The following is a 12,877-nucleotide window of genomic DNA, read 5'->3' on the forward strand; positions in this document are numbered from 1 at the left end:
GACCAGCACCGGTGACAAAAGCAAAGATCTAATATTTAATGCATTTCAGTGTTCTTTCAATTTAGATGTCACTTAAGCAGAAAAGGTTAGGAAAGCTAACTGCTCTTTGAGCAAAATGTTGGGAAACTTTGTGTAATTGTTTTCTCAGCTAAAACTGATATCTCTGTCTTTTTGACTGTGTTTTCATTGCATACCTAAAGATAGTGACACATCTCTTTTGGCAGCTTTTGCTTTTGAGTGTTGAATCTCATGATAGTCTTTTCCTTTGTAGTGGTTTCACTGTGCCAGTTCATTAACTGGTCTGCTGCTTCCTTGCAGGGGAAGAGGAGGAGGAGCCTCTGATCTGATCTTTCTGTTGACCAGTGAGAGGACCCAAGGGAATGGCCTGAAGTTGTGTTAGGGGAAGTTTAGGTCAGATATCATAAAAAGGTTCTTTACCCAGAGGGTGGTTGGGTAGCAGAACAGGCTCCCCAGGTAGCCTAGCAGAGTTCAAGTGTTTGTTTGGACAACACTCTCAGGCTCATAGTGTGATCCTTGGGATTGTCCTGTGCAGGGCCAGGAGTTGTACTCAAAGATCTGTGGTATCAGGAATACACTCAGTATCAATGCAGGCTGGGCTTGAACTGATTGAGAGCAGCCCTGCTGAGAAGGACTTGGGGGTCCTGCTGGATGAGAGGCTGAACATGAGTCAGCAGTCCCGTGTCCAGTTTTGCAAGTCCAGAAATCCAGCTCTGTCCTGCATCCAAAGCAATGTTGGTAGCATATTCATATTAGAGGAAGGATGTTCTTGATAAAGGTCCCTATTTGGTGCTGAAAGTAATAATCAGTTCATCTTTTTTGCAAATGGTATGGCAGCCTACTTTGTCTAGGTATCACCTGGAAGTAGGCCCCTGTTACAGTGACTTACCCTAGCCAGGTATTCACCAAAAGACTCTGAAGATATTTTGCTTTGAAGTAGCTGATTACTATGTAGGACAACCCTAGAATAAGGGAAAAAAAAATCCCAAACCTTTTTAGAAGTAGTAATTCAGTCTCAGTGGATGAAGTATTTATGATCTTAGATGTCCAGTGAAAAATCCTCTTAGAAAATGTCATTGGGAGGTTGAGGATTCCCACCCCACCCTGCATGTTGTTGAGGAAGAGGAATGAATATGTTGAGGGCCTTCAAAAGGACAGTGTGCTACCTCATGCTTTCTAATTCAATTTCTAGAGTTCTTCCATATCTCATTTCTTCTTAGCTACCTTATTCTACCTCTTAATTTTCTTGGACTAATATTATGCTCAGCTGTTTTGTCAAATAACTTGTGTACAGGTTTTCATTCTGTGTCGTTTCAAGGATATATAAGCTGTTATTTGAGGGAAAAATCATTTGTGGCTTTTGAAGATTAATATATTGTCTACATCTGCTGACCAGGATGAGGGCTTGCCTTCTAGGTTGCACATGAGAAGACCTGAAAGTCAGAAAATTAGTTCAGAACATTTATTTTTAAAAATCCTACTTTTTGTCTTAAACGAGGGAGTTGTACCTGCATGTCAGATGGTAAAGTCTTACCTGCTGCCTAATAGTTGTTTCTCCCTCTTGTTTTCTTCATTGTAGTCTGAGGTTAGCTTTACTAAATGAAGCAAAAGAGGTGCGAGCAGCAGGATTGCGAGCCCTCCGCTATCTCATTCGGGACTCCAGTATTCTCCAGAAGGTGCTAAAGTTGAAAGTGGATTATTTGATAGCCAGGTAATTTTTCTCTTTCTTCTTGTTGCAAGTTGTAAGGTTCTAAATCACTTTCCTTTTCATGGTTGAATCAGGAGAGAAATGTTTCCCTAGTCTCTTATGGTTTTAGTGAGTAGTTTTAAAAAATCCTTTTTGCTTCAACAGAATATTTCATCAGACTAGCTAATCCAAATAAAATACTGTGATACATTACAATACATATGATACATTACAAGTATCCAAATAATTTCTACTTTTAGTCATAAATGCCATTAGCTATTAATTAATATTAATTAATATGGTTGAACTATTAATAATTTTTATGTCTTAAGTTTTTGTATGGGAATTGTTTGATTCTTTGTATTATCACATTGCTGTAATAGTTGATGTCCAAGAATTTGTAGTCTAAATATAATCAATGACACAACAGAAAAATACCAAAGGGCAAACCAACAGTGAGATAATAGAATTAGCATGATGAATAGATGTAAATAATAGCATTTCTAGTGCTTCCTGTAACTAAATTTTTTATTTAATATGCTGGTACAGATGTGTGTGAATTTCATTTCTGTTTATAAATATACACATGTAATTTTAGTGTGCTGTTCAACTTTTCGGAGCAAAAGACTTTTCTGATTTCAAACTCTGAAAAACTCAAGGTGTGTTGATGTAAAACATTAGAAATATTTCATGTGGTCTCATTTGCAAATTACAAATGCAGCTGCCTTGGAAAATAGTTGTTGAAGCATTATGCTTTGCCATTTTATATTTGAGAACATTTTAGTGACTTAGTTGTAATGAAAATAGCAGAGAAAATATAAACCAAACCTAACTGCTGTATCATAATGAGTGTATTTGCTGAAAAGTGTAGTTTTTAAACCATAAGTCAATTATTTTTCTTTTATACTCATGTGCATAAATATTAACATGAGGTGTTAACCATTAAAGTGAAAGTTACAAAATGTGTTTTTTTTAACTTACTTTAGGTGCATTGACATACAGCAGAGTAATGAAGTAGAAAGAACACAAGCACTTCGATTAGTCAGAAAGGTAAAATCTCCTATGTATGGTTGTATCTGCTGTGCCACTCAATTGTGCTGACTCCTGGCTGTCTCTATCAACAGTGCTTTTTCACAGTCTCTAATACCTTGCTTTACCTTTATCATGTAATAAAGCTGATAATTTAAAAGACAGAAAAATGTAGTGAAGAGAGTTGTTTTGGTTTTACAGTTCTACCATTCAGAATCTCAAGTGTGCTAGAAAAATCAGGCTTACTGGACGAGGTTTGGGAAACACTTATCAAAGAGTGAATGCAAGAGCATAAAAACAATATTAAGTTTCAATATTGAAATTATGACTACTTCATTGTATAGTTTGTTTAAGCATCTGTGAGTCAGAGATTGGGAGATTTTCTGCCATGCAAGACCTGAGACAATTGTCACTGAAGTGATCATTCAAGGAATGCTTATAGCCTTACGCTTTGTTGGTAGAAGTTGATGCTGTCCACAGGATTTTGTCTCAGATACTCAATGAAATGTGTTTAGTCTGTGATGGTTACTGTACTGTGCACCCATGGATGTGAGATTTAAAAGTATGGTTGCTGCATTTTCAAGTTCATCCTAGAAAAATTGGCATATAGAGGTACCAAATGTCTTCAGGAAACATAATATCCTGCCTTTGTGCTGGACTTTGCTGTTCTTTATTGTTCTCATATTCTTGTAGAAACTACCGAAGTCTGGAGTAAAGCTTGAAGTAGTTGAAGAATGGTTCCCCAGGAGTACTGTCTATGTTAAATCTCTTTGTGTTTTAAATCTATCTAAATATATTTTCTGTCTCACAGGAGATGCAATGTACTTGATTAACAATTGTGCCAAAAAAGAGAGTTTTAAGTATTAAAGACATCTGCCTCCAAAACCAAACAAGACAAAAACAAACAAAAAAGCCCCAGTATGAAGGAACAGGTCCTTAACGAAGTTGCACTTTTATTATAAAAGTGTTTTGTGAATCTACTTTGAAAGAGAAGCTTCAGTGAGAGAAGCTTCAGTGAAGCTTCTTTGAAAGAAGCTTCATCTTCTTTGAAAGATGAGCTTCAGTGTAGACTCATCAGAGGATGGAAGCACATCCATAATCGGTTTTTATTTGGGTCAGAAATTTGTCCTCATTATTTCTGGGCTTTTTTGAGCATTTTCTACTTGAGCAAAAACTTCTGTCTTGCATGAAAGAAGAGAGAGACAACAAGAGAAACAAATTCATTAGCTTGATCTGAAAAAAACGCTGGTCAAAGAGAAGCATCAAAGAAAGCATACAACTGACCCTTGAGGGTTTTTTTTTCCTGTCGTGGTGCAAGGATATTGGTGTGCACCAGGTGTGTGCATCAAATGCACAGGCTGTGCAGCCACGCTTGTGGTTCCTTGATGCTGAGAAATGTTGATGGAAAGCCTTTTCTAGCATCTTTTGCTACTTACCTCTGACATTGTTTTCTTAAAAGACAATGTCAGACCAACAAAAAGCCAACCAGCCTGCTACCACTAAAGTTAGCAGCTTTCTCATGTGCTGTCTAGGCCACAGCAGTTAAGCATGCATTGGCATAGAGCAGTCAGTACTCAAGAAATTCTCTCACAAGGAGTACTGTGCTTCCTGAATAGCATATTCTGTATTTTCACACTGTCTTTTTGTTACCCTGCTCTTGCCCTTCTTCTGCTTCTGTCTTCATCTCCCTCAGTGTATCAGATTTAGTGATTTGATGCCAGGATTCCTAAAAGATTAGGAATAGGACTATATAATATAAACGACTAAAAGCAAAGAATAGAGGGCACATAAAATGAAAAAAAGCTAACAAACTTGTTCAGAAGATAATTAACTGTGAAACTGAATTGGGCTTTTCCAGTATCACAGAACTATTGTTTTCAATTTCAAGATGTGGCTCTTTAACCTCATCTTAGGTAGTAAAAATATCTGTGAGAATTGCATACATTAAAATTAAAACCTTCTCTTTTCTTTCTTTTCATAGAGAAGAACGACAAAATATAAAGTAGTAATACTTCTTTATGAATTTAGAAAAGGCAATTGTAAACTTTGTTTTAAAAATATTAGGTTTAAATGGTGTATGTCGATTTAAAAAAATCTAACTTTTTAAACTTGATCTCGAATAGTTTTTGAAGGCTGAGTGCTCACTGCCTGTTTTGACCGTAATCACCTCTACATTTACGGGTAAAAGTCTTACAACTTAGTAATATCTTCAGCCATGAAAAGGATGTCATGAAGTTGCTTCCGGAAGCATTTTTATATCTGATAGAAGTCAATAACACATTTCTTTTAAATTTTATGGTCTGGGTGTTTTCTTTTTAAAGCAGAAGTCAGGGTTAGATGCAATATGAGCCGTGTTCTTTCTTCCTCTTTCCTAAAGGAGTCTTAAAAGACCAAATTCATACTCTCTATTACGTATTTCATTGTAGCTGCTTATAAGTAGCTTTCCTTTACCTGTCCTTGGTCTTTAGAACTGCATTTTAATACACAGAACAGATACAAAGTAAATGGGAAAAATTGTTTACTGATGTGTTTAGAATTGAGCGTTACAAGAAGCCTTTCCTTCTCTTGTCTGCAAAGAGGACAGTGAAGCAGAGCAGCTTGTGTCCTCACAGAAAGTCCCATGTCAATATCAGTAGCAAACAAGTTGCAGTTTCTAGAGTGGATTGGTGCACCTATTCTGTTGCTTATTCTTTTTTCTTTTGCCCAGTGTAAAAGTGAAAGACTGTGTGGGTGGGAGAGAATTTGTTTTCTCTTTAAAGTCCTATCTTAAAACTTCCTGTTTTGTGGCATTAACATTATGTATAACAAGAAGCTTCTCAAAAACATGTATTTAAAGATAGATTTGTTAAAACTGTTCCAATATTTTGGTCGTAATTGTGGATCCCCTCTCATTTTAACATCTGCAAAAAAAGGTAAAAAACTAATCGTCTTTACACAGATACCTACAACACCGCAAAGGGAGATGTGAAGTGGATATAGGACAAAATATTTTTGGAAGAATTATGAAGATAAGCCTGGTTTTGTTGAAAACAAAAAAGATGATAAGCAAAAGCATTGGAAACTAGTCTTAATTTTTTAGGTGCTTGATGGATATTGAGTATTTTTTTATGTCTCATTTTTATTTATTAGTAGAAAAAAAAAAAGATGACATGGCTGAGTGGGCTACAAAACATTGCACTGTTCCCTTTTTAGGCAGTCACACAAAAACCTGCTTCCTCCTTAGTAATACATCAGTTTAGTGAACTTCTTGTTCCAGCAGGATATTTTTCAGTTTTCACAAACTGAAAAAATGTGAACAGTTGCTCAGCCTTTGTAGTCAAAGGCTCACTTGGGGGACAGTGAAGAGTTGGTGTATTGGTTGTTCAGGAATGGTTTTCTTTAGCTTTAATACATCTTGCTCCTTAATCTGGTGTGAATTCTGAGTATCTCAAACTAACAGCTGAGGCTTTCTGTAGTGCAGAATGTCCTTAATAGTCGATGAGATTGTAGTTGACTCTGTGTCACTGGATAATGTTGTCAATACTTTGGCATACTGGACACATTGGATAATGTTGTCAAGATAATTCTGGGGAAAAAAAATCCTATGATGAAGGTAGTCCTAATTCTCACTGCAAAAAGCATCTTTTAAATTCTTTCGTATTAAGATAAAATATAAAAGTAAAAAGCTGAAACACAAAGAGAATGGTAAAGTAAATTGAAAGACAAATTGAAATTGAAAAAATGTCAAGAGCAAAATAAATAGTTGTGAAGATTCACCAGATACAACCAAGTAATAGGCAGACTGATCTGTCTAGCTGTATGAAGGTAATAGAATACTGGTGAATATGTAAGAGTATTTAGAGAAATGTAAAGAAACCACAAGGCTTTTTCTTTCCTGTTTGGCAGATGATCACTGTGAACGCTTCATTGTTCCCCAGTTCTATTACTAATTCTTTGATAGCAGTTGGAAATGATGGTCTTCAAGAAAGAGACAGAATGGTTCGAGCCTGTATAGCCATTATCTGTGAACTAGGTAAGATAAATTTTCTTAATTAGTGTTTAGTTTTGACATGGTTGTCATTTACAGTACTTGTTTAATAAGGAATTAGATGTTAAGTGTTCCTATCAATAGTTTCATGGATTTTAGTTATTTGTGTGATATAAACCAAAATGACTTAAAAGCTATTTATGTATCATAGGCAAAGGTTTCAGATTTTCATCTTTTCCTTCAAGACTTGACAGTTTTGGTTTGCCTTAAAAACATTTCCCTACTGCAGTTGGAGTTTCTTAAAGTAATGGATTTGAAATAGGGAGATTTCCATACACAAGATGCTTACAAATTTAGAAGAGTTCAGCAAGCTACAAAATATCCTCATTTTAAAAAAATTTTGAGATGGGTACTGTAGTAGTCAGGACAGTGGTTTATACTAACTCCCTAAACTTTCATTTGGCTGCTAATTTTTAAAGGTTTTCAAAATCAATCAGTTGGAAATAATTCAGTAATTTATTTACAGGATTAAAGTTTCTGTTTTAAAGAAATAAACAAAATGTTACTCTTATTTCAGTATAAATATTTTATCTATGTTGGTTCAGTGTAACGTGAAAACTCTTCATGGGAAAATCCAGAAACTGCTATATGGAAACTTGATTGGGAGTTAAGCTGGGAAATGGCCCAGTTGGAGACTGAGTGACCAGTATTTTTGTGTATGATAAATGAATCCAAAATAACCATTCATTACTAGTGTCAGCTGGTTCCATAAAAAGCTCTACATGTGCCTCAGCAGTGTTCAGGATAAATAAGATACTCCTACTAGAAATGACGAGTTTGTCATGTGCCATGAAATGTTTTATCTTTGTTCATTGGCCAAAATTACCTGTTTTCCTTTATGTAGCTCTTCAGAATCCTGAGGTGGTGGCTCTTCGGGGTGGTTTAAGTACCATCTTGAAAAATGTGATTGACTGTCAGCTAAGCCGAATAAATGAGGCTCTGATAACTACAGTTTTGCACCTCATTAATCATCCAAAGACCCGACAGTATGTGCGAGCAGATGTAGAATTAGAGGTGAGTGCAGTTTTATTTGTTTAGTGACAGAAATTAAACACTTTATTACTCATTAAAAAGTTTTACTTTTGTCTCAAGATTTCCTGTGTGTTAGTGCACAGTGTCTAAAAGATAAAATGTTTTAGGATAAAAGCCTGAGACTTACAAAGCAGAAATAATACAACAGTTTGGAGTGGGACTGAGGAAAGGGCACTAGTGATTTAACTGTATTTTCATGTGAAAATAATGCGTGTCTTTCTTTTGTTTAGCGAATTTTAGCCCCTTACACAGATTTTCACTACAGGCATAATCCAGACACAGCGGAAGGACAACTCAAGTAAGTGTTAGTGCTGCTACTTTTGCCATCAGTTATGTTCGTACCATTTTGATTGAGCTGTACTTCCTTCCAAATACCAGATTTCTAGAAGTTGAATTTTGTAGGCCAGAGTGCAGTTTTCTAATATACTGTTAAAAATTTAAGATTTAAAAGGGTTTGTTTAGCCTAGAGAGGAGAAGGTTGAGGCACGCCCTCTGCTGAATGGCGGCCTTTTTACTACCTATGAGAATGCTTTCAAGATGATATAGGCAGGGCCCTTCATGGTGATGTAAGGTGGGAGGACAGGAAGCAACAGAGACAAATTGAAGCAAAGAAGATTTCAACTTGGTATTAGGGGCAGTGGGGATGATTTTATATATGAGCCTGGTCAAGAGTTAGAATATGCTGTCCAGAGAGGTCCTGCTGCCTTGAGTTTCTAGCACCCAGCTGGATAAAGCCTTCAGTTTTTTTGCAGGTATTCCAAGCTGAATTACAGAAGCTTGTATACCTCCTAAAGCTCTGGACACTGTAAAGGCATTTACTGAGTTCTTGCAGAGGGGTTGAACTATGATGACCTTTAAAAGTGCCTTCCAACCCAAACCATTCTATGTTTCTATAATCTGGCCTAGTCTGATAACAGGTGACTTTTTGTGCGGTGATTTGGACTAAAGAGAGATCTCCTGAGGTGGCTTACAACTTGAATTATTCCGGTTTTTTTTAATTATGAAACAGGATTAGATGCTTAAGTCTGGGTAACTGAATAAGGTCCAAATCTTTTCATCTCTGCTGTAGACTTAGTGTCAGTGGAGGTGCAGAGTGATTCATATGACCCCTTGGGGTGTTTTTTATGTTATCCTCCTGTGGAAGTTCCCCTGGAAGAGGAAAAGTAACAATAATCAAAATTTCTAAACCTTTTCTGTGTGTATATACATTGTGTAAATACATATGTACACATATATGCATACATAAAATACTTCTTTTACTCTGAATTTTGTCCCCTATCTCAGTTAACTACCTTTTAATGATAATACTGTAGTACTGTTTGGTTTGTAATTATTATCTGCATTGTGACATTTTTGTTTCACCGGCAGAGAGGACAGAGAAGCACGATTCCTGGCTAGTAAAATGGGAATAGTGGCTGCATTTCGATCATGGGCAGGTAAGATTTGTTTATTTGTTTGAAATTGGATGATTGGAAGTGTGATTTTATTTCTATTATAAATGGCACAGGATCTGTCTCATTTGATATGTCTAATTTCTATCAATACCTTCCTACAATGGTACTTAATATGTGTTTTGATACTGTAAAATTGGAGGATGCAGTACATAGTTTTCTTAGACTCCTGAGAAGGCAGAGCTTTTCCCCTTCTCTGTAAAATGCCTTATAAATTACATTTTGATGGTCATTCTTGAAATCTAATGTGTTATAGGATATTTAAAATAACGTTCATATCATAAGAACTTCCATTTGAGATGGTTCTGCCACTGTAAATGAAGTCTTTTTGTCTGTGTTAATAGATACTGGCAAATATTTCACCTGCTTTTGCCATAGCTGAAGAGAAACTGGAAATGGACATAGCAATTTTTCATGTAGAAGATATTTCTAAATCAAAAAAGGTTTTTTTTTTTTCATTTTACTTAATCCTTTCTCTGTGATATTACAATATGTGAGATGAAGGTACTGCCTCTGGGATTGCTTTTTTTTTTTCCAAGACACTGTCTTGCAGATTTCAATCAGTTAACATAAACATTCACCAAAATTTTGAGTGGAATTTTTCCAGGCTATACTTAAGCTGTTTTGTGACACTATTTGTGTTATTTTTTAAATTATGACAATTATCGCTAAGCTTAATTTTAATATCTAGGTATCTTTCAAATGTTCTCACATGCTTAAAGAGGAGGCATGTGATGACTTTGAAACCTTTCAGAAAACAGTTTCTGATAGGTGTGTTACTGCATCTTCCTGGACTCAGGCACTTAGATCTAACAGCTGTTAGAATTCCCCTGAGACTAAAGGAAAAGGAGTTAATTTGTTAGGTTAAGATACAGCTTTTGAATGAAATACCTTACAGTTCTCCTCAGATGATGAAAACCTTCAGGCCGAAGAGTTACTCATTAGAGACACTTTCATCTTTTTCTCATTTCTTCCGTGCATATGTTGTTTTCACAGGTAACTTTTGAGTACTGTCCACAATAGGAAGGACAAAAGTAGCACAATTTTTTAATGAGGAAATAAAGTTTTGTGATTAGTAATTTTTTTTTCATGTGTACTTATTTTCAAACTGGAAATCTAATTTAATAATTTGTCTATTGTCCTTTCTTTTGATGATAAGGGAATATTGTTATACATTTAATGTTTTCTAGGTATTATCAGCCTGTGCAAACCTGGAAATTCTGGGATTCAGTCTCTCATTGGAGTACTCTGTATACCAAATATGGAAATCCGGGTAGGTGGTGAATATGTAGTACTGATAATGTGCTTACTGGAATATATTGCTGAAATAATACTTAATATTTTAATTAAGTTATTCTTAACTTTTAAACAATTAAGTGGTATAAATAAATACAGACTCCAGTTATGAAACATGAAACAAGAACTCCAGTTATGTTCTTGAGTTTATTTAACCCCCAAAGTTCAATTCTGTAATTCTGTTATAAAATTCCTATGAAATTGGGAAGCACACTATGTATATGTGACAAAATGAAGGAGAGAAAAATTCATAAATAACTTTTTACTCTGGTCACAAATCAAAGCATGTTTACAGTAGCTGCAGTCATAAGTTATAAGTGTAATAATCAGAGTTGAATTCCAAGTTAAAAAAATGTTTCTTCGCAAATTAAACTTAATAGAGAAAAGTTGATGGTTCCAGATGTAACTGTTGTAAAAATCTGCAGTCCAAGTAGCCTGAACTACTATTGCATTCATAGTGCCAATAAGGGACAATTCAAAAGTAAAAAAAACCTCATTCTCTCTTCTTCAGTTTATTTCCATTTGTGAAAAAAACACTGCAACAAATGCACCAGTGTTACCACTCTAGAAATCTTAAGGGACAATTTTGTAAATCTGTAAAATTCCTGTTGTGTTATGTTTTCTTTGGTAGCGAGGTCTGCTTGAAGTTCTCTACGATATATTTCGTCTTCCTCTCCCTGTTATTGCAGAAGAATTTATCGAGGCACTTCTCAGTGTAGGTAAGTATTTAAAACAATTCACATAAGAATTCTGTGCGTTAAACTCCTATACAAATTTAAAACCTTTGCTGTCTCCTATGTACTGTAAATTGCTTTGTTTTATCGCTGAATTTATTGGGTGCTCTGAAGTCCTGTCTGAAATTCTTTATCACCTGTTAAGTGTTATAAGTTTGATGAAAGATCAGCATAGTTAGGCATTAATGCAAAGACTGTAAGGCCAGCACTACAGATTAGACTTCTTTGAACTGTTAGGAGTATTCATAATTGTGGATGTGTTAGTGAATACTACAGACAAGTTGTTAGTCAGTCTTTTCTGTATATTGTCTATCTGTTAGTTATCTCCATTGTCCTTAGACTGCTGCTTTTTTGAGGGCAAGTTCATGCTTTTTCGTGTCTTTGAATTTAACCAAGTTGGTATTTTACCTTTAGAATTACTCTTTTGTAAACCCAAGAGAAGTCTCTACTTTTCTAAATTTATAAGTAAATAAATTTGTTGCAAACTTTCTACTCCTATATATGGATGTACCTTGTAACATTTTAGATGCTAATGGTATTTTCTCTTAAACTTGTTTAATATGTTTATGAATTGGAAATATCACTGTTTTTGTTGACACTTAGATATAATCTTTGTCCTAGCTTTTGAGGTACCCTTGCTTTGTTCAGGACTGTGGACTAGATGACTTGTTAGAGATTCCCTCTGACAAAATTTTCTGTAATTTGAAACCACCTGAAATAATATTTGCAGGCAAGGGTTATTATTTACATACAGACTGCCATTGTAATAATACTGTAAAAGCCAAGTTTATAATTACCATTGTCCTTATTTTCTTGTTCTAGATCCAGGCAGGTTTCAAGACTGCTGGAGGCTTTCTGATGGCTTTGTAGCTGCTGAGGCTAAAACTGTTTTACCCCATCGAGCCAGGTCAAGGTGAGGATTTAATGACTAACTTAGTCTAAGCCATTCCTCTTCTTTTGTTTTGTGGCAGTGTGGACAAAATGTTTCTTGTTTTCTTGCAGGAACAATAAGAAATGTACTTTCTAAACTGTTTTCCTACTTTTTTTCTCCTTAGGCCTGATCTCATGGATAATTACTTGGCTTTAGTGCTTTCTGCTTTTATTACCAATGGACTTCTGGAGGTAACTAATGACTTTCAGTTTTAATTGATGCTTGCTACATCTATTGCTTGCAAGAGTTCAGGCAAGATGTTATACCTTAAATGTTGTAATGTTTTTTTGCATTCTGAAGGGTCTGGTTGAAGTGATCACAAGTAGCGATGACCATGTATCTGTCAGAGCAACTATCCTCTTGGGAGAACTTCTGCACATGGTAAATACCATTCTATGTAACTACTTGTAAATAGATACTTGCTATTATAGCATTAATTTGTATTCCAAGCTTGAAACATGTAGTTTTCATCTGAATAGTGGATTAATTTCACATTATATCTTCTGGCACTTCATGGATTAAAGCCAGTATAATTCAGTAGGAAGACTATTTGGAAAGTATGTAAACTGCTAGGGGCTCTGCTCCAAGGTTGTCTGTAGGTCTGACTCTCACTTTCTTGCCGTAGCAGCAGTTGTATTTTTAAGCTGGAACCCTCCGAACACTCCCATCAGT

The 12,877-nt window shown here is 35.5% G+C and overlaps 1 protein-coding gene across 2 annotated transcripts in view; it reads left to right on the plus strand.

Moving 5' to 3' along the window:
• Positions 1 to 12,877, plus strand: part of RICTOR (RPTOR independent companion of MTOR complex 2) — a 75,083-nt gene that overhangs the window by 26,535 nt on the left and 35,671 nt on the right. For both annotated transcript variants that reach the window (XM_054283273.1, XM_054283274.1), the window contains exons 5-15: positions 1,598 to 1,729; positions 2,692 to 2,755; positions 6,620 to 6,746; positions 7,606 to 7,775; positions 8,024 to 8,091; positions 9,162 to 9,229; positions 10,435 to 10,517; positions 11,172 to 11,259; positions 12,097 to 12,187; positions 12,330 to 12,396; positions 12,506 to 12,586. In XM_054283273.1, coding sequence (XP_054139248.1) covers positions 1,598 to 1,729; positions 2,692 to 2,755; positions 6,620 to 6,746; positions 7,606 to 7,775; positions 8,024 to 8,091; positions 9,162 to 9,229; positions 10,435 to 10,517; positions 11,172 to 11,259; positions 12,097 to 12,187; positions 12,330 to 12,396; positions 12,506 to 12,586 — 1,039 coding nt within the window. The remainder of the gene's footprint in view (positions 1 to 1,597; positions 1,730 to 2,691; positions 2,756 to 6,619; positions 6,747 to 7,605; positions 7,776 to 8,023; positions 8,092 to 9,161; positions 9,230 to 10,434; positions 10,518 to 11,171; positions 11,260 to 12,096; positions 12,188 to 12,329; positions 12,397 to 12,505; positions 12,587 to 12,877) is intronic.

The sequence above is a fragment of the Melozone crissalis genome, unplaced genomic scaffold (genome assembly GCF_028551555.1).
Source record: "Melozone crissalis strain CALT ecotype California unplaced genomic scaffold, PUWL_Pcris_2 ptg000036l_1, whole genome shotgun sequence".
NCBI classification, from domain to species: Eukaryota; Metazoa; Chordata; class Aves; order Passeriformes; family Passerellidae; genus Melozone; species Melozone crissalis.